The sequence below is a fragment of the Lemur catta genome, chromosome 1 (genome assembly GCF_020740605.2).
Source record: "Lemur catta isolate mLemCat1 chromosome 1, mLemCat1.pri, whole genome shotgun sequence".
Lineage (NCBI taxonomy): Eukaryota > Metazoa > Chordata > Mammalia > Primates > Lemuridae > Lemur > Lemur catta.
In genome coordinates, this window is record NC_059128.1 from 170599570 (window position 1) to 170625553 (window position 25984).

The 25984-nt window shown below is 35.7% G+C and overlaps 1 protein-coding gene across 5 annotated transcripts in view; it reads left to right on the forward strand.

The window, feature by feature from the left end:
• Positions 1-25984, forward strand: part of ARMC8 (armadillo repeat containing 8) — a 104409-nt gene that overhangs the window by 16368 nt on the left and 62057 nt on the right. For 4 of the 5 annotated variants that reach the window (XM_045539144.1, XM_045539147.1, XM_045539148.1 and 1 more), the window contains exons 2-6: positions 4169-4245; positions 16105-16176; positions 17557-17699; positions 17804-17901; positions 21639-21731. In XM_045539144.1, the coding sequence (XP_045395100.1) occupies positions 4169-4245; positions 16105-16176; positions 17557-17699; positions 17804-17901; positions 21639-21731 (483 nt within the window). The remainder of the gene's footprint in view (positions 1-4168; positions 4246-16104; positions 16177-17556; positions 17700-17803; positions 17902-21638; positions 21732-25984) is intronic. The other variant, XM_045539146.1, reaches the window with a different exon arrangement.

A 25984-nucleotide genomic window follows, 5' to 3' on the forward strand; every position in this document is an offset into this window, starting at 1 on the left:
TTGACATTCTCATTTGGATGTCTGATAGGATTATCAATCCTAACATGTCCAAACTGAACTTTTTTCTCTTTTCTCTTTTTGAGACAGGGTCTTGCTTTGTTGCCCAGGCTGGAGTGCAATGGTATCATCATAGCTCACTGCAACCTCAAACTTCTGGGCTCAAGTGATCCACCAGTCCCAGCCTTCCAGGTGGCTGGGACTACAGGCGCATGCCACTAAGCCTGGCTAATTTTTTCTATTTTTTTGTAGAGATGGGGTCTCACTGTATTGTTCAGGCTGGTCTCGAACTCCTGTCCTTAAGTGATCCTCCCACCTCGGCCTCCTAAAGTGCTAGGATTACAAGAATGAACTACCATGCCTGGCCTCAAAACTGATCTTTTGATTTTCCCACTCAAACCTGCAGCTCCCACAATCTTCCTCATCTCATTAACTGGCAACTTAATCTTTCTAGGTGCTCTGGTAAAAACCTTAAGTGTTACCCTTGGCTCCTCCCTTCTCTTATACCCTGCATCTGGTCTAACAATATATCCAATTTGATAGTCATTTTTAAGTTCAACATTTATCTGGAATCTTAGTGAATCTTACCTCCACAATATTTGCCCTATTCTAGGCTACCATCATCTTTGAAATAACAGCTTTTCTGATGATTGAAATAACCCGCTACCTAGTCTCCCTGCTTTTGTCCTGTAACCCCTCCCCCTTTCCACATATTTGTCTGTTCCTAATTGCAGCCAGAGTGGTCCTTTAAAACCATAAATCAGATCATGTCTCTATTTTCCCAAAACGGTCTAATAGCTTCCCAACTCACACAGTCGAAAAAGTAGACTCATATATCCAAGTAGTTCCAAACCATTCTTAAAAGTTTTTAAATAACTGAATCCAGTATTGGTTTCTTAATTTTAATTAATTAAAGTTAAACAATAAGCAAACAAAATTCAGTTCCTAGCCACATTTCAAATGTCACATGAGGCTACTGGCTATCAGATAGTGCAGTTCTTTATCATCTGGCCCCTATTCTCTGACCTCATCTCCTACTGCTTTTTCCTTTGCTCATTCTGCTCCAGCTACAAAGGCCTCCTGTTCTTTGATCATGGCAGACAATTCCCATTACCGAGTCTCTGCATTTGCTGTTTTCTTTGCCTAAAAAGCTCTGCCCTCAATAGGTGCATAACTTGTTCCTTCATCTTCTTCAAGTCTTTACTCACATGTCTCCTTTTGACAGTGCTTTCCTTGACCAACCTATTTAATATTTGTACCAAATTGATTGCCCTCTCTCCCTAGCCCTTAAATTTTCAAGCTAGCTTCTGAAAGAAGAGAGCTGGGAGGGAAAGAGTGACCTAATCTACAAGGGAAAGCAGTAAAATGTGAAAATTGTCCCATACGGACAGACAAATGAATATGTTTGGCAAAAGTCCAGAGTAAAATAAAATTGAATAAGTGACTATATCCCCTGAGCTTGCTTGCTACTAGGCAGCTTAGATCTGCGGTCCCCAACCCATGGTCTGTGGACTGGTGGGGACTGTGCAACAGAGCTCCACCGCCTCCCCCCACCCCTCCATGGAAAAATGTGTTCCATGAAACTGGTCCCTGGTGCCAAAAATGTTGGGGACCACTGGCTTAAATGATTATTTTTTGTTTACGTGGCAACCAATTACAGATTGTAAACTCCTTAAGTGCAAGGCTCTGCCTCAGTGTCCTCTTATACCTTCTTTGGCACCTAGCATAGAACTTTAACCAAAAGGCAGTCTGAAATCTCCAATTATGGGCCACCTATTGCTTAGCCTTTTGTGTTTTACATTCTGTGGCTGCCTCTCTACCCTCTGTTCTTTTTCAGTGCCAGCAACTGGTATACTTGCTGATGGTTTATATGTGTTGGCTTCACATGCCTATGGCTATGATTTTTTTTTTTTTTTTTTTTTTTTTGAGACAGAGTCTCACTTTGTTGCCTGGGCTAGAGTGAGTGCCATGGCGTCAGCCTAGCTCACAGCAACCTCAAACTCCTGGGCTTAAGCGATCCTACTGCCTCAGCCTCCCGAGTAGCTGGGACTACAGGCATGCGCCACCATGCCCGGCTGATTTTTTTCTATATATATTTTTAGTTGTCCAGATAATTTATTTCTATTTTTAGTAGTGACGGGGTCTCGCTCAGTCTGGTCTCGAACTCCTGACCTCGAGCTATCCACCTGCCTCGGCCTCCCAGAGTGCTAGAATTACAGGCGTGAGCCACCGCGCCCGGCCTATGGCTATGATTTTGATATTGATTCATTCTTTCTTTCCTTGTCCATTTTAGTGTACTTTTATCTATTTTCCACAACCAACTTCTCTAAGATCAGTCCCTGGATAGGAGGGAGGCTAAGGGTCTGATTTGCTCAAAAGATCTTACTCTGTTAGAATGCCAGGAAAACATATGTACTCAAATGGAGTGGTAAAACTTACTGTTTGTATTACAGAAATGCATTTTTCAGTTTTACTCTAGCTTTGGCCCTTGATATATTGTTTCTTGATATATTTGTAGAGTTATTTGTGTCCTTACTTACCTTTGATGATCTGACAAGTAGGTAAAGATCATAAGAAGCTTCATTTGTAAACCAAGGGATTGGGCGGATAATTAGTGAGTCCTTCCAACTCTGTGATTCCATTATTTTGAGGAAAACAGACCCCAGTAGCAGGTGCTTTAATGGTACCATGGTGGGCATAAGAGTTTTCATCATTTTTGCTTATTTGTTGCCACTGTTCTTTGTAAATGGAGTGCATACTAAAGGCAGGTATTTGAGTTGCCTATGAGTATATTTTTGTAGCAAGTTCAGAATATGAAAATATGCTTTGAGTTTGGTTAACTATATTATCAGGAAACTAGAGTTTGTGTAGTTCTCCGGAGTTATTTTTGATGACTCAGAAGTTTAAGCTGGTATAGTATCATGGCAATGAACTCTTTTATTGATTTGGCGTTCTGAGTAAACTAGAAAAGTTATTTCTTCCTCCCTATAATAATTTGTTGTCAATGGGTGACAGTAAATAAGGATAATCCACCAGGGCACAAAACTCCCTTTTCTCTGGTTCTTAAATATATGTTCTTTGTTTTAAATAATGTTAAGTATTGAAAATTAAATATAAAAAAGTATTACCCCTAAATATGTATTACAGAAGTTACATAATAGAGCCAATCCCACAATACAAATAAAAGGAGGTAAGTGTCTCCCTTTGCTCTTTATACCCTCTCTACTTCTACCCATCCGTATCCAATTCAGACTACACAGCTCTGTTGCACGTACAAGTCAACCTAATTCTTAATTATGTTCCTTCACAGAAAGTGTGGCACCTCCTTTATTTCAGTTTTTATTTTTCACTTATTTCTGCCCCCTAGCAGTTAAACTCTTCTACATCAGCCTAAAGGCGGTCCTCTTATACCTAGACTGCACCTTCTAGTCTGTTCCATGAAGTCCTCACCCCTTTCCTTAGTTGAGAGCCAGATTTTCTCCTCTTTAGTTTGTACTAAACAGAAGAAACATTCCTATCTATCTTTCATACCTGTGTGACATCCAGCAGCAGTTAATGAAGAAACTTAGCTTGCTTCTTACTTAACATATATACCCAGTTCTGTTGGTGAAGCTTGCGGGGCTCACTACAAAGGACCTACTGACCAGTTAAATTGTTAATGAGAATTGCATGTCTTCTTTCTTCTCTATCTTACTGTTTATCTTCTTGTCACAAGCTTTTCTCAGACTGATTTTATAAAGTGTTTACAAAAATATACTTAATATTTTTCCCGATGATTCTAACTTTTAAATGAACAAAGTTATTGTGTGCTTTATAGTTATGTTGATTTTTCAGATTCTTCTGCCAGTTTCAAGGCATTGCAAAATTGGTAGTATCTCATGGACTTTCTTACTTTTGAAATTGGGTGTTCTTAGAAAAATATTGATCTTTGGCATCTTGAAATGAACATGCAGTTTCCAATTATTTTGATATCTGAAAGAGAAAAATCACCTGATTAAGAATCCCATATCATAAAGAGGCAAAAATAAGGATTTCATAGAAATTTTAATGCATTTACCTTAAGTTAGATTTATATAGCTAATCTAATCTAACATTTTTGATGTTGTAGGTGATACTGTGATTTGTGATTTGCATGGCTTCAGATGTCATAATTTTTCCCCCCACTTTCTAGGAAGTAACAGCTAGCAGTCGCCACTATGTTGACAGGCTATTTGACCCTGATCCCCAGAAAGTTCTACAAGGTGTCATGTAAGTAGTATGCATTTAAGAGTCTATCAAAAAGTCTTGTTTGTTTTCACTTTAAAGATTATAATTTTGAAAATGTAGGATTATAACTTTTTTCTTTCATTTGGCTTTTTTGGAAAGACTACTTGACATTCGTGGCTTTTAACATTTTACTGTAAAGAATTGTCTTTTGGATAGTTGTTATCTGACATGGTTAGCTTCATTTTTTTTGTAGAATACTTGTTTTACATTTAAAAAATTTTTCCTTTGCAGAATGCTTTTGCTACCATAATATTCACAAAAGCAAGAGAATAAAATTGATATTTTATAAGTGAAAAGCAGTGGGATAATAGGTCAGTAGGGGTTTTTTTGTTTTGTTTTGTACCATTTTTGGTTAACTCGTTAACTGTCACCAAGGTTTGAGTCTCCTGTTGATGTTTTAAATATCAGAATTTAGAAAGCGGTCATTAGAAAATTTAAATAAACTCTCGATAACCTAAATGTCCTTCTTTCCTCTAAAATTTCCTCATTTTTAATGAGAAGAGACATGAGAGGAAGCATAAACCGATTATGCTTTTGAAAAATTAAGTAGGACGAAGACTAATTCAGTTGAGCTGGAAGGGAAAGTGAGGAACTGGTCAGGACCCACTGGAGATACTTGACACTTACTTCACATCTTCTCAGTTTACAGAAACAACAGGATACAATATTTCTTTTTTTCTCATTATGTTAACTTTGCCTCTGTCCCCTTAACTAAAGACTTTATAATGATTTAGTCAACTCCCTTTTAGCCTAGTTTATTACCAGGAAAAGTGGTATTAAATCCATCTGTTAAATAAATCAGTTTGGGTTGTACCAAACACAGATTAGTTGAGGGGTAGGTTTAATTTAACACTCTTCCTTAGACAGGCAGATTGTTCCCACACAGCCAGACAGCTTTGTATATAGAGAATTCTAATTATCACTTAAGAGTGCTCAATAAATAATTTAGTTGAAAATATTAGACTCACTAAGTGTTCAATAAATGGTATTAGAAAATGATGTTATCATTATTATTACTGCTACTATGGTTATTTAGGAGAAAGCTGAATTTATTAACCTAGGATTCTGTGCGATAGACTTGTATCTTGAGTTGTATGTGATATGAGTAGCTGATTCAAGTGTTACCTGTCACTTTGAGAAATTTTTCATTTACCAAAAAACACCGTAGCTTCTCAAATGTTGATAGAATATCAAGCAATAAAAGAACATTGGGAAAGATTAAATTTAAAACCAAGCAGCTAAGGTGTAGTTTGATAGCCTTAGTGCCTTTTGAAAAATTATCAAGTCTCAGACATAATTAGCTGTTAACTGGAGAAAGAAAGGTTGTGAAGGGATAGTGGAGTAGAAAGAGCACAGGCTTTGAAGTTGGACAACAGTGGGTTGAATTCCTCGTTCTGACATTTCCTAGTGGGGCCCCTTCCTAGTTGTATGCTTGGGCAAGTTACTTAACTTCCTTGAACTTCAATTTCATCATCTGTAAAGAGAGAATAATGCCACCCATCTTGCCAGTTTATTGTGAGAATTAAGTCAGAACTGGCATTTAAGTGGTTGGTTGTTATTAGCCTTGAAACAACTTCAAAAGTAAGGTGATTCTCTTCAAAGAAGAGAAAGGAAAACTCAAATTAAAAAAAAAACAAGCAGATTAAACAGTTTAAACTGAGGGAGAAGAGAGAGAAGGACTAGGATTCTTGACTCTGACAAGAGAATGCAAGTGATACCTTATTCTGGTAAATATTATTGCTACTTACAATACTAAAATCTGTTTATAGTTTGAAAGGAACAGATCACCCAATATTTTTTCACTTTATGTTAGAGTAGATAGAGCTGACCTTATGGAGATATATGTAGTGTGATTTGATAAAGCTTCCTTTTTTCCATATAGAAGTATTTATTCTTTTTGACTTAATTCTTTCTTGAACTTTATCACTGTCTGAAAATTAAGTGTACATGGTCAAGAGAATGAAAAGTGAATTTAGTTTTAGCATTTTATCTATTTTTAAGTAATTTTGTTTAATACAATATTGAGAGAAGAAAAAGGGGACCAAAATTGTATTTAGGAAAAGAGAGTTGACCAATTCTTTCCTTTGTATACACATTACACAGTCACCATTGAGTCACAGAGAGACCGTTACTAGACCAAAATAGGTAGGTGGCCACAGAGTATAAACAACCAAAAGTAGCCTACTAATTTTAGGGAAGGAAAAGACAGAGACTGAAATAGTCAGCTTTAAATACAAAATATTTAATTGGAGGGACATAAAAGAATTGACAAGAATTACAGCTTTGGCTACAAGCCAACTATAATTTTATCATTTTTCTAGCTACATTAAATTTCATTTTTCTCAATAAAGATTGTGAACATATGCCAGATTTAGCTGTTTGGGAAGTTGAGGTAGGAGGATCACTTGAGGCCAGGAGATTGAGTCCAGCCTAGGCAACGTAGCAAGGCCCCATGTCTAATAGATGTTAATAGATAGATAAAGAACATATATAACATACTAGCAGGAAAAAATCAAAGAAATTACGAGTGAATAATGAATTTTCATCATAGTTTATAACTAGTCTACTCAGCTGAGTAGACTCCATGAAAATAGAGAACTTGTTTGTAGATAACTCACATTACAAGGGACCATTTTACCTAGTGAGTAAGTATGCCCCTGTTGAAAAATAATGTTAAGCATCAGAACTGCTTGATTTTCAGTTCTTGAAGAAAGAGGAGTTATTTAGAGGTAACTTTTTTGTTAGTAGTACAATATTTAGTATAAACTTGAATGATCCTATTGTATCAAAAGTTTGAATATAAAATCAGATCTTTTTCTCCAAAAGAGCAAAATTTTATATGCATAACTAAATAGAAGATTATTAGGTATGGATCTTAGGTATGGAGTAAGATATGAACAGAGAGAGGAGGGAGGTCATTGTGTAGGTCGTAAACTAGCCTTTGCAGCTACAACAGATAAAATACCCTGCATTACAAATTCTGAGCTTCCTGTATTGTGGAGATCTGAGTGTGACTTAAAGAAACAATTGCAGGACATTTTTTGGTGAAGTTATTATGGTATTGGTTCAGCTATATTAAATCTCATAGTTGAAGAATAACTTCAACTGTTTTTGTAAATCGTGAAGCTACTTCAACATTGTGTGCGTGTGTGTGTGTGTGTGTGTGTGTGTGTGTGTTTGTGTTTTAACATATCTAAATTAGAGCACTTGGTCTGTTTTTTACATTAGTGATTCAATGAAAAGATCAGCAGATAACCTTATGTGGTCCTATGTTGATATCGTTAATGTGAAAAGGCAGAAGATGATTTAAACAAATGTGGCTGACTTTGTAGTTTCAAAGTTGAATAGAATCAGAAAGCTAGACTAGACTTCTGGTGGATTCAGTCAGGCAGTTGTCGATGCTGTAGAATTTTATGGTTTTCACCAAGAATTCATTTCTAAAGTGTCCTTTGAAGTATTTTAATGTATTGATGACATGAGTTTATTTTGATAGTAATTATTTAATTTTCTGGTTTCAGGAAATTATGTATCTCTGATTTCAGTAGAATATAGGCAGGTCCCATTTTCTTGCATGAGCTAAAGATACGAGTTCTCATAAAATAAAGCGTTAGGTTTTTAAGAAGTTTTAAGTTAAAGGGTTAAGTTTTAGGATAATTCAAAAGAAATATCCAAAAAAGAAATATCTGTTTAAAAGATATTTAATCAATTATTTTAAAAAATGTTATGGGAAAACATATACAAAGATGACTTTAATACCAAATGTAATGAAGTGATCTGACTCTTAAAACTATGTATTCCAAAACAGAATTCAGAGAATATGGGCTGGGCGAGGTGGCTCACGCCTATAATCCTAGCACTCTGGGAGGCCGAGGCGGGTGGATCGCTCGAGGTCAGGAGTTTGAGACCAGCCTGAGCAAGAGTGAGACCCCCGTCTCTACCAAAAATAGAAAGAAATGATTTGGACAGCTAAAAATCTACATAGAAAAAATTAGCCGGGCATGGTGGCGCATGCCTGTAGTCCCAGCTACTCGGGAGCCTGAGGCAGTAGGATCGCTTAAGCCCAGGAGTTTGAGGTTGCTGTGAGCTAGGCTGATGCCACGGCACTCACTCTAGCCAGGGCAACAAAGCGAGACTCTGTCTCAAAAAAAAAAAAAGAATTCAGAGAATATGGTTAAAACGGAGGGCAAAATTATCCAGAAATTATTAAATCATATTGACATAGTGTTTACCTGCAAACTGTTTATATATGTATGTGTATGTGATATTAACTTTGAACATCAAAAATACCTATATATTTGTATGCATATGTATATATATCTTTTCATATGTATAAACCACCTAACTATATGCTGCCATATTATTGTATAATATTCTAACATTTCTTATGTTCTTTGGAAAGATTACATATATAAAAAAATTGGTATGCTACAAAAATATTTTGGCATTTATTGTTAATACAGTCATTACATTGCCCTCTTTATGATTTTTGGAGAATGTAAGGTGATTTGTAATCATATGTTGATAAAACAAAAAGTTAAACATAATAAATATCTAATTTCTGAGCGAGTGTTTAATTTTCAAAATTATGTACTCACTTGTTATTAAGGAATCATAAGATGCTGTGGAAAGATTAAATATTTACAGTAAATTTTTCATGATTTATGCAAATCAGAACTGTATTTGAAACTACATATTTTCCAAAAATCTACATCACAGAGTAATTTGTTTATAAGACTGAACTAAATTACTGCCAATTCTCAGTTCTTTTCAGTTTATACATATAATTGATATCCAGTAAATGCCTAAGTTGACTTGAGCTGAAATTCACTATAAATTTCTCAAGTGCCTCCTTAATCAAAGCCTTATGTTAAAAATAACTTCAGTTTGAATAATAGATCATCATTATGGCAATAGTAACTTTAATTGGAGTGTGAATATTCCTCATTCCCTGACCATACTTGATAACCAAAAGTTTATTTCATTTGGATATTTGGATACATTCTGTTCTCTAAAAACATTATAATAATTGTAATTATAGGACAGAGCAGTATATTTGTAATTTTCAAGGTCCAAATAATTTTATAAGTTGTTTACAATGTTGCTTTATCCTAGCTACCCCAAATATATGTTTTTTCCCTTATTTTACATATGAATGTCTTATGAGCAGTGAATTTTCATAAATGGGTCATACTTTATACTCAGATTGAAGTTTTCGGTATCCATTGTACTTTTTGGTTACTTCACGATAATTAGGCCAAAAATGAATATAGAACATTCCAAACAAGAGCTGTTTCAGGTAAGCAAAAAATAATACTGGTTCAAAATGAAAAATGATACACAGTTATGCGCTACATAACAATATTTCAGTCAAAGACCTCATATGCCACAGTGGTCCCTTAAGATTAGAATACCGTATTTTTACTGTACCTTTTCCATGTTTAGATACACAAATGCTTACCGTTCTGTTATAATTGCCTATAGTATTCAGTACAGTAACATGCTATACAAGTTTGTAGCCAGAGAGCAATAGGCTAGACCATACAGCCTGGGTGTATAGTAGGCTTAGATACATTCTGTGATGATTGCACATCTAAATCACCTAATAATGCATCTCTCAGAACACATCCTTGTTGTTCAGTGAAGCATGTCTATAATTGATCTTTAGCTCGAGGCTCCAGCTTTTAATACTTTTAAAGATAATTTTTAGATGATATTAGGTTTTCAGTTAAAATTCATGCTATTTTTGACTGTATACAAATAACTACACTCATACTTGATTGACAGAAACTGTTTCTCTAGCAGATCTAGATCCCAAATCTTTTTTTACTTTTCCTATTAATGCTCTATTAATAGAAATATTTAGTGTTTACTTTCTCTCTTGGTTTTGATCACCCTCATAATGTTCTAATTTAGACATATGTTGTGGTAGGCACTGTACATGTTTTACCGCTTGAGTCTTTTTTATCTACCATACGAAAATTACTCTCTTTCAAAGCAAAGAAAGTGAAGTAGAAAGTTTAACCTCTCCGTAAGAGTTGGTACTTCTTTTTTTTTTTTTTTTTGAGACAGAGTCTCACTTTGTTGCCCGGGCTAGAGTGAGTGCCGTGGCGTCAGCCTAGCTCACAGCAACCTCAAACTCCTGGGCTTAAGCGATCCTACTGCCTCAGCCTCCCGAGTAGCTGGGACTACAGGCATGTGCCACCATGCCCAGCTAATTTTTTCTATATATATTTTTAGTTGTCCAGATAATTTTTATTTCTATTTTTAGTAGAGACGGGGTCTCGCTCAGGCTGGTCTTGAACTCCTGACCTCGAGCGATCCACCCGCCTCGGCCTCCCAGAGGGCTAGGATTACAGGCGTGAGCCACTGCGCCCGGCCAAAAGTTGGTACTTCTTAAGTCCATTTATTAGTGTGCAAATTTAAGATTCTAGCTAGATTTAAGCTTAAAATGTTCTTTGACAAATGCATGTTTGATTTCTCTTCTTCCATCCCCAAAGAATGAAATATCCCCAAGGCTTAGTTTTTAGCCTTTCTACCTGGATATTCTTATCTCACCTCAAAGATAATTTGTTGTATCTAAAGTTAAGATAGATCCTTGTCTTGCTAAGGGATTTCTCCTCCAAATGTTTTCTATACCTAGGTGCCCAGACATGAAGTAGTTACTCGAGACATGTCACGTATCACATTTCCTATACCTGTTGAATAAATCATCTTGTTAACTGCTTCCTCAAAATGTCATTTGTATTAATGATTCCTATGGCTGCTACCCTAATCAGTCTCCCATAACCAGATACCTGGAAGGACTGATTAATTCCTTCAACAAACATTTATTGTGTGTCTTCCTAGTGCCAGGTATTATGCTAATATGGGGATATATAAGGATGAATAATGTCATTGCTCTAGAGTATCCAGAAGTCTAATAAAGGTGTCAGATAACTAAAGAGCCAATCTGCTATAATTTGATTAGTGAGTATTATGATAATGATAAGCATAGGGATCTTGGGACCATTAAGTGGGGGACATCAGCCACTTTGTTGTCCCTCTTTATTCTAGTATTGTATTATCAGCTTTCCAATCCATTCCACATTCAGTGCTATCTTTCTTAGTAACTGCTTCCTTCATGTTCCTTCTGTGATCAAAACCATAATTGTTTCTTAATCTATCCCCTTTTGTTTATCTCTTCTATCATTTTTTTAACTTTATGTTTTATACCACCCTAAAGTGTACCTTTTTTTCAATCAGGCTCCTTTTATTGCCCAGAAACATGCCATTTTCATTTCCAGTATGGTCTTCTATGAATGGCTTTTCCTTTAGCTCTCCCCATCCACATATTTAAGTCCTGGCGATTTTCTAAGGTTCATCTTAGTTCATATCATTGCCTCTAAACCTGTTAAACTTATTTACTGTCTACTTTTCTTAGCCTTATAAGTGCTCAATTTATAATATAGCACTGCCTTACATTGTTAGTGTTATTTTTGTCTCTCTAAGAATATTGTGACCTCTTCAGATCAGGCATCTCATTGTGTGGTGCTTTTGTGTTCTTCATAGAGCCTAGCACTGTATGCTGAGCTCAAAAACTAATTGTTGGATTTCAGTAGAATATAAGTAGGGCATTCCCCTCACAACATTTAAAAGTTGGTAAGCATGAGATTATGTTCTTTTGATCTACTGGGAAAAGGATGTTTGACTAAAAATTAGAAATACTTGTATTTTGTATAAAGATGTAAAATTGAAACAGGAGGAAAAAGGAAATGAATTTACCAAATTCATTTGTCTTTTCCATCAGTTTGTTGTAAATGCCTGGTGTGCTGGAGGTAATGGGAAAAACACTTGGCATAAAAGATATGGGTTGAGAATGGCTCTGTCATTTAATTGGGGTTCTAAACTTGAGTGGTAGCCTCCTCATCTGTAAACAGGGTTAGTACTACTTAAGGTTGTGATGAAGATGACATAAAGTAGTAGATACAGAATGCTTTGTAAACTTTAAGGTAAACATATATATCTTGCATAGTTTTGTTGTGCTGCCATCTTGGATGATAGCTGTGAGTTTGATTTTACAAAAATATGGATTTCTCTGTGGTTCATTTTCTAGAATCACTATAATTAATGATCTGTTGATAATAACTTCTCTGATATTTCCAGGTCGTATTGGCTTTCTTGCCTCTCAAGAGGAGACAGACATTAATCCTAACAACGTGATGAGTGTATTATGATAGAGGGCACCTAGGAGGGGCACCTAATGTTGACCTGGGGGTATCAGGGCATGCTTCCTGGAGGAAGTGACATTGACATCTAAGCTCAGACCTGAAGAATGAGTAAAGTTAGCCAGGGGAAGATATGAGGGGAAGGAGGGGATAAGGAGATGAGAGAGGTTGGAGTGGGGACAGAGGGAGTCAAAGAGAGAGAAAAGGAACACTCTGGGAACTGAAAGAAGCTTCATCTGTTTTGCTGAATGTTGAGTTCCTGCTGCCTCTGAAATTGATTCCTTAATTCATCCTATACTGTGCTCAGCTCTGCTAAAGATGGAAATATGTGATGATTATCATCTCTTTCAATTTTAACTCTTCATAGAAATGATACACTAGCATTCCTTTATAGTACCGATGAATAGAATTTATGAACATCTTTTTTCCCTATATAGCATAGGCATATTCACTTATTAAAACAAGAGCAAAATCTTTTTCTTTAGACATTTGTCCATTTTATTAATTGTGTTCTCTGTAGTGTGCATTTACTGTAGCTATAGTCTGGCTCCTTCATGTCCTTTTTGTAAACTATTAACAGAACTAGAAAATTGGTTTTGGAGGGGTTTTTGTTTGCTTTTGTCTATAAAAAATTTAGTTTGGTGTGGTTTCAGATGTTTGGAATGCATTACTGTGGTGATGTAGGGACACCTCATTTCTGCCTAGGTTAGGAAGAATGGAGAGAAAGAAAACTGGGAAAATATTAGGGTTGGGAGTTCCAGAATAGAGAGAATACCCAGAACAGCACCTGGCACAAAATAGATTCTAAATAAATAGCTGCTGGACAGATGAATGTGCTGCATTAGTATAGGCAGAACATGTTAAGAGAAGGGAAGATGATGAAAGTAAATGACAATACCCAGCAATGGGCTTGTTGAAAAAAAGAAAGAAAAAGAAAGTAAATGATAAGCTGCTAGGTTGGGGTCTATAAACTGATGATTAGGAACTAAGCCTCTAAGAAGAAAACAGTAGGCAGGCATCCATAAGGAGGCAGGAGCTTAGATGTACAATTTCTTACTCCCCTTTGCTAACTGAAGCTTTGATATCATATAGTGTTTGTTTTTGTTTTTGTTTTTTGAGACAGGGTCTCACTCTGTCGCCCAGGCTGGAGTATAGTGGCTCACTGCAGCCTGCAACTTCTGGGCTCAAGCTTTCTTCCTGCCTCAGCCTCCTGAGTAACTGGGACTACCGGTGCATGCTACCATGCCAGGCTAATTTTTTAATGCTTCTTAGAGACAGGATCTTGCTATGTTGTCCATGCTAGTCTCAAACTCCTGGCTTCAAACAGTCCTCCTGCCTGAGCCTTCCAAAGTGTTGGGATTACTGGTATGAACCATTGTGCTGATATGGTTTTATAGTCATGTGTCAGAACTTGGCAAAAACCTTAGTAAACTCCATTCAACTTAGTCCCATAAACAAAAACAAATTGCTACTTATTTCTTTTAAACCATATAGAACTGAGGGATAGTTTATAGAGAGGGATAGATCAGGCCTTGAAAAAAGGACCTACCCTCAGACACTGAACTAATGAAAGAAAAGACCAGACAGTTTCAGTGTATGACTCAAGTCTTATAAAAATGCCATTCAAAAACTTGTGGGGAAGAATCTGCTTAGCACATCACTAGTTGTGGCAGTGTTTTTCTGCATAACTGAGGAAGGTATTTGAGGAAAAGGGTTAATTATTACCAGGTTTTTTAATGCTAGTAAATATGGTTAGTGTTGGAAATATGTCGACTGTAACAGCTTGAGGCTCTGACTCAGGGGCATGGGCGAGATATGGACAATGTATGTAACCTGAGCTTTTGTACCCCCATGATGAGCTAAAATAAAAAAAAAAAATAATACTTTTCTCCTCTGATTTTCTATAAGATCATGTTTTGCCAACTGTATAGCTTTATCAGGATTTTAGTTTTCAAGATTGGCAAAAAATTCCTGTTTTATAGAGCTCCACTACCTAGAAGAGGTAAAGTCAAAAGAGATGCTAGAGGAGTATTTAGGGGAGCTTATTTTGGGATATGAAAGAAATGAATGAGCTAAGAATTTCAAGGCTGTATCATGATGTTCTTAACACTATCAGACCTAACTTTCCCTTGTTATAAATATTTTGTAATGCCCCTTATACTATCCTGAAATTCAGTTCTTAATTATAACCTACTCACATACATAATTCCAAAAGTAATATGCTTTCCCTGCTTGTAATATAAAAGAGAAGTAAAAAAAGAGGGTACTTTATAATGTTTCAGTACGTAAATGCTTAGGCCTCACTACACTAGAAAACTTAATGAAGTAGTGTGAGTACAAGAGCTGCAAATGCAGACTGATATAGACATGTGGTATTGACAATTCATATACTGTGAGTGCCACTGTCCTGGTGATCTGATTGTCCAGATTTATAGCTTTTTTGATAAAAAGTATATCTCCGTTTTGTTTACATGACAGGTACAGTACTGAAAAATTAAGTTTTAAAACACATGTGAAAATTAAGGTTTTTTGTCTATAAAACTGTGGCTAGAAATTTCTAGACACTCTCATAAACTTTTGAAATGCCCCTCTGGGGTTATAATGCTCTCCTTCCTGCTTTGAGAATCATTGCTGTATGGAACTGTGCTCTCATGTTCTGTATTAAGTAAGTAGTACTGACCAATTAGGGGAAGTACTTTTTAAAACATGTTGTCAGTAGTACTGGATTTCTTTTTGAGCTATTTATTTTTTCTCCACATGTCCTTTGGAACCAACCAGAAATTGGTGGAATAGATTTTTGCTCCTGGTGAAGTATAGAACTCTGTAGCTAGAATGAAAAATACTGGTGAATATCTGAGAAATATAAAAGATTTCTTTGTTATGTTTTAATCTCCTTAAAAGATAATTAGCTGCTTAAGCAAAAATAGTAACAAAATACTACGTTGTTTCTCACCAATTTAAAAATAAAATGTATGACAGCAGCACAAACAATGGGTGGGGGAATGGAAATATACAGTTGTAAGGCTCTTAAAATAATAATGTGAAATGGGATAATATCACTTGAAGATTGACTGTGACAATTTAAAAAGTTATATTGAAAATTCTAAAGCAATCATTAAAAAAGATAGCAAAGCCCAGAGAGGTACAGCTGGTAAGACAATAAGGATGATAAAACAGAATCCTAAGAAAGTCTAAAAGAAGTCAGAAAAAGAGGGAAAAAGTAAACAAAGTAATCCCTAAAACAAGGAGATGTGTTCTGTGGACTGGGTTTTTTTTTTTCTTTTGTTAAACTCCCCACTCCCAGAACTGTGAGTGTAAAGGTGGCCTGTATTTCAAAGGATTGGTAGATATCCTTTTTAGAACTCAGTTCTATATTGGAAGTCTTTTGCTAGTACTCAGAATATCTCCCGCTTTCTGTACTACTTAACTGTTTACAGCTCATGTGATCATTCACACTTTCTAAGTACTTATCTCTTAAGTATTCCAGGTGAAAAAGGGTCAATGCTTTGACACTTTGTCATTAAGTTCTGTACTTGCCAACCCGAGATGTTGTATAATAAAGTGGAATGAGTTGATCTTTGATTTTTTTTTCAATGATGTCTCAATGTGTTTTACTTTTTTCTTCCCCTGAATGCAGAGACATGAAAAATGCTGTAATTGGAAACAACAAACAGAAAGCCAATCTCATTGTTTTAGGAGCTGTTCCAAGGTATGTTTGTTATCTCATCCCTTTTCTTTTCCAGTCATACTATGTTTCTAATGTATTTCTCACTCTGAATCATAAGACCCTGTAATGTCTGTCCTATTTTTAAAATACTAAATGTTTTGAAGAATATGAACCATCTCTAAGGAAAAAAATATATAAAATAAGATAGAATGGAATAAGAAGTGAATGTATTAATACTTTTTGGAAATTCAGGAAGATCCTTGACCCGGCAATGAAGGGGTTTGTTGGGTACATAAACAATATGTACCAGCCTGATACTTTCTTCTCTATCTCTTTAGAGCCCTGGCAGTTTTTGTGTGAGTGGATAATTTATTAGGCATCCCAGAGCCTTTGTGAATTTAAAAGGGAAAGAAACCCTGCTTGGTTTTTAATACTGCCTTTTTTTTTTAACTTCTCATTTTTACAATGTGCTATTTTTTAAGTTAACATAGGAAGTTTGATTTCTTCTTCTGATGACCTAAAAAGCTTCCTTTGGGCAGGCAGTGACAATGTGACTGACTTCCTTTATACCTCTGCTACTCAGAACTAAGTTTTATGTGCAATTGCTGTAAGTTTTTCATTCAGAATTTTTTAATATTTTGGTTTTTTTCCTCTCTTATTTTCTCTTTTGATATGGGATGAATGGTTTTAATGTCTTTAATGTCACTGACCTCAAATATATTCTTTAGTAACCATAAAGGTCTCAGAAGCCTTTCTTAGAGGATTTGTGTTGAATATATATAAATAGAGCTTTAGGGAGTCTGAGGGTCTTACCTTAGTACATAAGGGAGATGGAGGGTTGGAGTTTAGGGAATAATAGTTTGGCAAGCTGGGCTGGAATGGAAATGGGAGGATCTCTTCATTCCCCAAATGGGAGAATCGGAGAAAAAAGAAAACTTTCCTGGCTTGAAGAGCTGCACAAGTTCTCTGAATATTTCCCCTTGGCTAGACCTCTGCAATCTCTGCACAACTGCTGTGGCTTCAGATCCGTTTCTGGTTTGAATTTAAGATGGGGCAGCACTTGGCATTAAGAGTCTTCATATTCTGAAGAAACTAAGAAGCAGCAAGATGACATGGACTCTGGAACTGTTGTTTCTACAGAAACCACTTGTGGACAACTTTCAGATTTACAGTTTTGATAAAATGAGATTATATGATAGTCCTTTTTGTTCAAAATGAAGAAAATGCCTCTAGATGTTTTTTTCAGATGTTTCTTTATTGAATTAGCAGATGATATAAATAAATATCCATTTGCCAGTGGGATTCAAATAAGCTCAACCAACTATATTATAGTATGTGGAATGCATAGCCCTTTTTTGTTACATTAATTTACTTTTGTTAAAGTTTTTTAGTCTCTTTGTTTATGAAGTTCCTTCTTTTTAGATTGTTGTACTTGCTTCAGCAAGAAAGCTCAAGCACAGAGTTGAAAACTGAGTGTGCAGTGGTGTTGGGAAGTCTTGCTATGGGTACTGAAAACAATGTCAAGTCTCTACTGGACTGCCATATTATCCCTGCCTTACTGCAAGGTATGTAGGGAAGCCATTTTTGTACAAGTAAAGATTAGAATTAGTTTGCAGTGTTTTAAATACTGGTTGAAAGAATGAGTCGTAAATCTAATTTCCTTTAATAGGACTGCTGTCCCCAGACCTGAAGTTCATTGAAGCTTGCCTCCGATGCCTGCGTACCATCTTCACCAGTCCTGTCACTCCAGAGGAGCTATTGTATACAGTGAGTTTTAGATGTTTTTGAGTCATTAGTTACATTTCACTAACAGCCTATTCCTAACTAATTTGCTTAGCATTTCCAAACTCATCATAATTGTATTATATAGAAAGTGTCAAGAAATATTTGAGTTCTTGCTTATTTGCAAATATCAAATTGTTCTCAGCTTTGTAAAGAAGTGAAAGATAACCTCAGACCTTGAGGGATTTACAAGCTTTTTTAAAAAAAGACCCATTTTTATCTGTTCCTGTGTACAAAGTATGCTAAGTGAGTGATGAGTTCTGCTTACTTTATGTTAAAGTCCAGCAGAGTAGATTTTGTAGCAAAGCTAGGATTTGACATAGGCCTTAAATAATGGATAATATTTAGAGAAGTAGAGAGGAAGGAGGCCAGTCTAGGAAGGATCTGTGTAAGAGAGAATATGCAAGTATGGTGGGCAGAATAGTCTACTGTGGGGAGGATATCATTGTTAGTTTCAACTGGAAAGCTGGACCCAGAACCAGCTTGCAAGAGGCTTACTTGCCAGGCTAGAAGCAGAGGATGTGTATTTGGAGTCAGTTGGTGGTTTTCAGAAGCCTCAGGAATTATGAGGGGATCTTTTTATCTGTTGATTACATAGGACTTTCTTAATGAAAACTAGGCCAATATTTTTGAAATACTCTTATCCACAATTTACAGTAAGAAATAGATTTTCCATTGCCCCACTGTACACATGTGTGAATATTTATATGTGTGTGTGTGTGTGTGTGTGTGTGTGTGTGTCTGTCCCAAAACAGGCTTCATGACACAGTTCCGCAGATGTGATGCCCTCCGGTTTTTGTTGTATCATTTTTTAAAAAAATGCTGATTGTGATTCTCTGAGCCAACACAAAGAATCAGATTGTTAAACTGTACACACATAATCATAACTCTTACCTAGAATCAGCCTTTATGAATATTTCAAGAATATAAGTAATCAAGAGGCATAGGCAAAGCAAGTATGGAAAAGGGACATGTCACGTGGCTCCCTAGGCAATCCTTCCTACATAAGACACACATTACTCTGACCCTTAATGATTCATAAGATCTGTAAGTAAGATCTGTGGGTCACCTACCACAGTAGAGAGTGTCTAAATTATGAAACATCTTGATTTTATACCTCAGAGTTTTATGTAACATTCTTCAAGGAGTCATGAATTGTAAATCCATAAATTGTTTACTACAGTGGTTCTCAAACTTGAACATGCACTGGAATTACCTGGAAGGCTTGTTAAACATGGATTGCTGGACCCTACCTTCAGAGTTTCTGATTCAGGGAGTCTGGGGTGAGGCCTGAGAATTTATTAATATGTTCCTAACAAGTTTTCCAGTAACTCATATGCTGCTGGTCAATGGTCAAACTTCTCTCTTTGAGAATTACTGGTTTACTGTAAGCATCCTGCTCAAAACATTCCATAGAGGACTCTCTTAGTGAATATCAAACTATTTTTCTAGAGGTCATATTGTCATGTTTACAAAGAGGTTAAACCTATCACCTGTCTTCTTGGAAGTTTCTCACCAACCTCTAATCCCACACCAGGGGGAGAAATTGGTCCTGGCCAGCTGTTTAACTCCTTTCTCCTCACTCTCAAAATTGATTCGTGACCTGCACAGTTTGGAAAATTCTGGTCTAACCCAACTTAACATTTTTACATGAGAAAAATTAAGACCCAGCGAAGTTAAAATTTAGACAGTGAGAGAATTTAAATTATGAAACATCTCAATTTTATGCCTCAGAGATTTTGTAACTCAGAGATAGTGGAGAATCCATGAAAAGTGTTGGATAACTGACAGAGTAGTGTTTCAGTGTGTTTAACTGACTTCTGAATTGGATTGTGTAGCAGCCAGCTGTTATAGCATCTCAGGCACTAAAATAGAGATGGTATAGATAGTCCAGTCGGAAATTTCAAACCATTTCTAGTTTGAAATCCTGTTTATCAGATGGGTGACTTTGGGCAAATTATTTTATTTATTGATTTTTTTAGAGACAGGGTCTTGCTCTATTGCCCAGGCTGGAATGCAGTGGTACGATCATAGCTCACTGTGACATTCACCTGCTCAGCCTCCTGAGTAGCTGGGACTGCAGGTGTGCACTACTACACCCAGCTAATTTTTTCTTATTTTTTATAGAGATAGGATTGCCCAGGCTAGTCTTGAACTCCTGGCCTCAAGTGATTCTCCTGCCTCAGCCTCCCAGAGTGCTAGGATTACAGGTGTGAACCACTGTACCTAGTCTGGGCAAATTATATAATTGTTCTTTGCCTTGTTTAATTATCTGTAAACCGTAGATATATAAACACAATTGGCAGAAAAGGGACGGGTTTGAAGAAATGGGATGGGACTATTGTAACTGAGGAAAACTGAGGAATAAGAGACCAATGGAAGAAAGGAAGAGATGGAAATAGCTTTAGGAGCATAATAAAGATTTTTAAATTTACCTCTCAATTTGCCTGTCCTGTTTTAGCTGTTACCTGCTTCCCTGTCTTCTGCCAGTAGAATCACTATTTCCCCTCCTTCCTCTTGACATTTTTATCTTCTCTCTTTTCTTTCTGTGCATTTAGTACCTGACTTTCTTTGAGGTTTTCTAAATAAATTTTTCATTTTGTTTTTAAACTGCTTGTGACAACACAGAGGGTTATACTAACAAGCAGGAGGAAGAGATTCTACTTATAGGGAATTAGCAGCCTTCTATTTTCCTACTTAGTTTATATATATCCTGGGCATTTTTTTCTTTCCAAATAAAACTCCAAGTTTTATTCATCCCAACAAAGATGTTCTTTTAAGTTTCCTTCCTTGCCCTCTGTTGTCTTTGGTGAGGATTCTCAAAGTGTGATCTATGGACCAGTGGTATTGGCCTCATTTGGGAGCTAGTTAGAATGCAGACTTTTAGGTCCTACCCCAAACCTACAGAATCAGAATCTGTACATTAAGAACATCCCCTGGGAATTTGCAAATGCACATTCACACTTGAGAAGCAATAGCTCTAGGACTAAGGACAGCATTGACTAGGAAGCTTGAGCTGAGTCTCTCCTTTTCCATCTGTGGTTCTGGCAAAATCCCCTTTCAACCTTTAATGCCTTTTGCACTCTAATTAAAAGGAAATTAGCCCTGCAGCAAGGTGGGTTGATTCTTTGATTCTTTTTTTTGGCTATACCACAGGGTAGGTTGTTAAATGTTACCAATAGGCAGAGTGGGCTATATGTGAGAAGTTGCTAATCATATAAATTATCTTGTGCAGGTTGAAGATAGCTTACTGTAGTCTTTATGAGAGATTGTTAATAGTTCCTATTGCTTACCATAACATCTCAGAGATCAAAATTATCAAGTTTTATTTTTATACAATAATTCCTTCTTATAAACTATTTGTTTAGTATGTATCTTATTAGTTACCTCACATTTTGGTTTTAGAACTGATTTCTGTCAAGTCTTGTTGAAATGATTTAGTTTTATTGTAAGGATATAGGCTGTTTATGGGTGAGATATTGAGAATTTCATGTTTTCATATTTTGTTACCAGAGTGAATATTTTGAAGTCCCTTCCTTGTCCTTTGCCTGGACAGTTTTGATGGTTATGTTGCTTTTGTTCTGCTCTGTTCCTTAAAGAGACTTGATTTACTGTCATTAAGATAAGAGGCTTGACTATATATCTGCTCATGGAAATGTTTTGTCAAATGTACTCATGGTGTCTAAGTTCTGTTGCTGTGCTCTCCTTCCCTTCAACTCCAGGATGCCACAGTGATACCGCACCTCATGGCACTGCTTAGCAGGTCCCGTTATACCCAGGAGTACATCTGTCAGATCTTCTCACATTGCTGTAAAGTAAGAACCAGAATAAATGTTCTCTATAATATAAAGTCTTATTATGCCCTTAAGAGAAGTACATTCTTTGTATATCCTCCCAGAGATAATCTATACATATGCAAGTAGACCTATGACCTATGTATATATTTCTTCCTTTTTTTAAAAATACAAATAGCAGCATACCACATATATTGTTCTGTGCCTTGAAATTTTCAATTAATGTATCTTGAAGGCTAGTCCATATCCGTACATAAGGAGCTCCCTCATTCTTTTTTTTTTATCAACTACATAGTACTTTACTGTATAGACATATAATTTATTTAACCATTCCTCTACTGTTGGATGTTTAGTTTGTTTCCAGTCTTACTATATAATAAAACAACACTGCAACAAATACCTTGTGTGTAAGGCATTTTACAAGAAATGGAATTTCTGAGTCATTGTCTTTTATAAAGGTTGTACTATTTTGTGCTACCAGCAGCATATGATCATGACTGTTTCCCCACATCCTCAGTGTCCACATTGTTGGAAACTGTTTTAAGTGAACTCATATGAGGAGAAATGAAATAGATTCTTTTCTTCTCATTGTTGAGTAAAGTTTTTCTTTTATTAAAAGGTCCCAAAATAAACTGAAGAGTGCTATGAAGTACTACTTATTTTGCTTCATAGATTACATGTTGAGTGTACTCTTTTTGATAACCATGTGTGATTATTTACTTGAGATATTTCTTAATCACTACACATTTTCTAACTTGTAACAAAATAATTGAGTATCTTCCAGTGATTCTGTGTTTCAGAGTGGCATTACTCATTTTGTTATCGTTTATAATACAAACACCAAATGAGGAGCTTTGGGAACTATAGGTAAAAAAGGATAAGAGAAGAGCACATCTACATTCCAAAGTAGGAAGATCATAGGACTATGCTATTTTAGAACAGCTTCCTAAATAAATGAAAATGAAATCACTTGGTTTCAGGAGGCTTCCACATTATAATTTAAACATTCAAACCCCCTCCCAAACCCTAACTGATTATCACAGTCTATTCAATACTATTTAAGACATTTAAAATTTAAGATTTTTGTCAAAAATCCTTGAAGTTTCTCTTCTTAGGTTACTTTGACAGTGTGTAGACCAATTTGGATATCAAACGATCCCTTAATCTTTTGAGGTGGGCAAAGAAGGGCTCTAAGAAAATGACAGTTTTGTTATAATTTGGTTTCTAAAAGTGAACTCAAAAAAACAAGGTCTAGAATTTTCCAACAACAAAAAGATGTCTTATAGCCAGCCATGGCAATTAAGTAGAGGGAGATACTCCAGAACTCTATGCCTCATTAAAGATCTTTCAGCATCTGTTCCTGAGTGTTCAAGAGAGTATAGCATGTACTAGTCACAACCACAGTAGTCCCAAAAGGGTACTACTGCAAATTGGACCTGGAGAAATAACTAACTACATGTCAGATTATTTTGTTGATTTATGAGAAGTTTGAATAATCCCATTCCTAAAGTTACCCAAATAGTTTTCAGGGTTACTCACCAGAAACTTTTCAACACTTTAATATTGCTCAGCTGAAACTTCTAAATGCTGTTTTAGCTGAAATCATAGCTAAAATAGTATCATTATATCACTGTTTTGCTGGAGAGGAACTTAGGCTGAGGATAATGATTTGCAGCCACCCTCACGCCACTGATAGAACTGAAAGTGTTATCAGAGAAAGTCACCTTCACTTAGCTTTTACCCTGATAATTAACATTTACCTCTGTAATTAAATGACCAAATTTAAGTATTCTGAGATATAATTAGTCGTTAAGAAACATTATAACATTTATAAACCTAATGACAATAGTAATAGCCTCAATTATAATATTAACTTCTTTACTGATGCACTAACCACATGTATCTTTGAACAGAACTGATCTGTTGGTCTATGTATTTGTCATTAATTATAAAAATCTTTTATTTTCATGTTCTTCTTTTGCATGTAGGTTCAAAATGAGCAAAATTTATAACAGAATTTTAAGATTCATTCACAGGGGCTCATTTAGCTAAAATTAAATGGGACAAGACTTTAAATTACTAATTTGCATAGACTGATACCAATATTAAATAAATTTACATACTTTGGGGAAAGGATGAAGGGGAGAGATTACTAAAGCATTTGTATTATAAGCTAATTATAATTATACCTATGAAATTCTCCCTGATTTATTAAGGAGCAAAAAAATGTTAGTAATAATATTTATTGGAATTCTAATTTGTAAATTGCTGTCACTTCTTAAGCAGTTATTCACATTTCTGAGAGCTAACATTTGGAGTTTAAGATCGTGAGGGCGTATGTGCTTCCCCCTGGTGGATGCTGCCTCACTAACCACCAGGTTCATGCAGGTTGATTTGAAGAAAAATGAAAGAGACTTGATAAGAATCAAATGATAGTGCCTCCTCTCTAGTTGGTTCAGCCACTAATTCCTTCCTTGCATTTGGTTTTAAACAATCTTATGTGTGACCCTAGAGAGGATGAAGAGCTTTTGTGGTTACAAATATTAATATTTGCTGCCATCTTTGATGCAAAGAATTTGAGGGATGAAAGGTAAGATACTTGTTAGCAGCAGTTATGTACAGAGAGAAGTGCAGTGTGCTTGATCTTTTCACTGTCATTTGTAAATATAACTCTATCAGAGAAGATATTCCATAAATGATTCACATCTTAGAAAAAAGGATACATGCACATGGGTATATGTTGAAGTGAAGTTTGTCACAGTAAAAGACTGAAAACAATCTAAATGTCTAACTGTAGGGTACTGGTTAAATAAACTATGAAACATTCACACAACAGAATAAGGCCAAAAAGGAAGTGAGTTATTTACTTATATGAATGATCCCTGAGATAAACTGTAGAGGAAATAAAAAGATTTAGAGCACTGTATATAGTATGCTACCATTTGTATTAAAATAGAAGAAAAAATATACTTAGTATTTGCTTGTATATGTGTAAAATGGCTTGAATATAAAATAACCTATTAGTATTAAGTCACCTCAAAGCAGGGAAACAGATTGGCTGCAGACAGAGGTGGAAGAACAATGAGGTACAAGAGGCTGAAGCAACACCTTGCCCACTTAGCCCTTTTGCTAAGCTCTGCCTATGTTTAAATTGGGATATCAAAATTGATAAGGAAAGCAAAAATCCTTAGTATGCTGACATATAAGCTGAGGCTAATTTAGGCTAATCTTCACAATTTATTCTAGTAACTTGGTAAGAAATAATAGGTCAGATTCTTAGGAGACCCTTCTTTTCATTGGTTCCCCCTTTACAATCTCTACCACTGTCTTTGTAGTGAATAAACCAGGGACTCTTTTGTTTCAAATGAGACAATGAAAGTAAGCACTTAGAGCAGTGTTCAGCACATTGCAGGTACCTAGTAAGTAGTACCTATAATTATAACTATAGATGCATGGATGAGGTGGGAGGAAAGAGAACACACTTAAAACCTATCCCCTAAGAATGTCAGTATTTTCATTTATTACAAAAGCAGGTTTGCACCATTCTGGATGGATATGTAACAATAAATATATCAAGCCATGTACTCTGGGAATTTATCCTCATAACCTAAGGATCTGCACTGAGACGCAGCTTTAATAATAATAATAAAAACACTGCTCATGACAATGAGACATTAGAAAATACCCAAAATATACAATGGGGGAGTTGCATGAGTAAACTGTAGAATACTCCATAGTGATTAAAAATAAGAAATTAAGAGACAAATTGCTGGGTTTTTTTTTTAAAGGACCCTTTTAATAGTATATAAAATGCTTGAGAATTGTTACCTATAAAATAAAATGCGACTGTTGTGTTATTCAGAAATATGAAATGATGGATGTTTTGGCCCAAGAGAGACTGAGCATCTGCAGGATAGTTGTTACTTGACTAAATAATAGGTTGGAGAAGTAGAGCTCTTTTTCTGGACCAAGAACTGGCTTACTCTGGTGAACTCAGACAGATTGCCTACTTTTTGGTGATATGTTTTTCTCTTCTGAATAACAATAAGCATCAAATACTATCCCTGTCTTGGCTTTCATTGACTTTTTATTAATTGATCAGGTGAAGTGGGACATAAAATGAATGAATAAGAATTGTGGCAAATTTAAAACTTTTCATTAACCTTTAGCTTCTGTCACTTTGAAGATCTTCAGTACATTGATTAGTAGAAAACAGAGTTGATGAATAATAAAATAACCTTCATTTTCCTATCTCTTTACCTTCCTACTCTTAA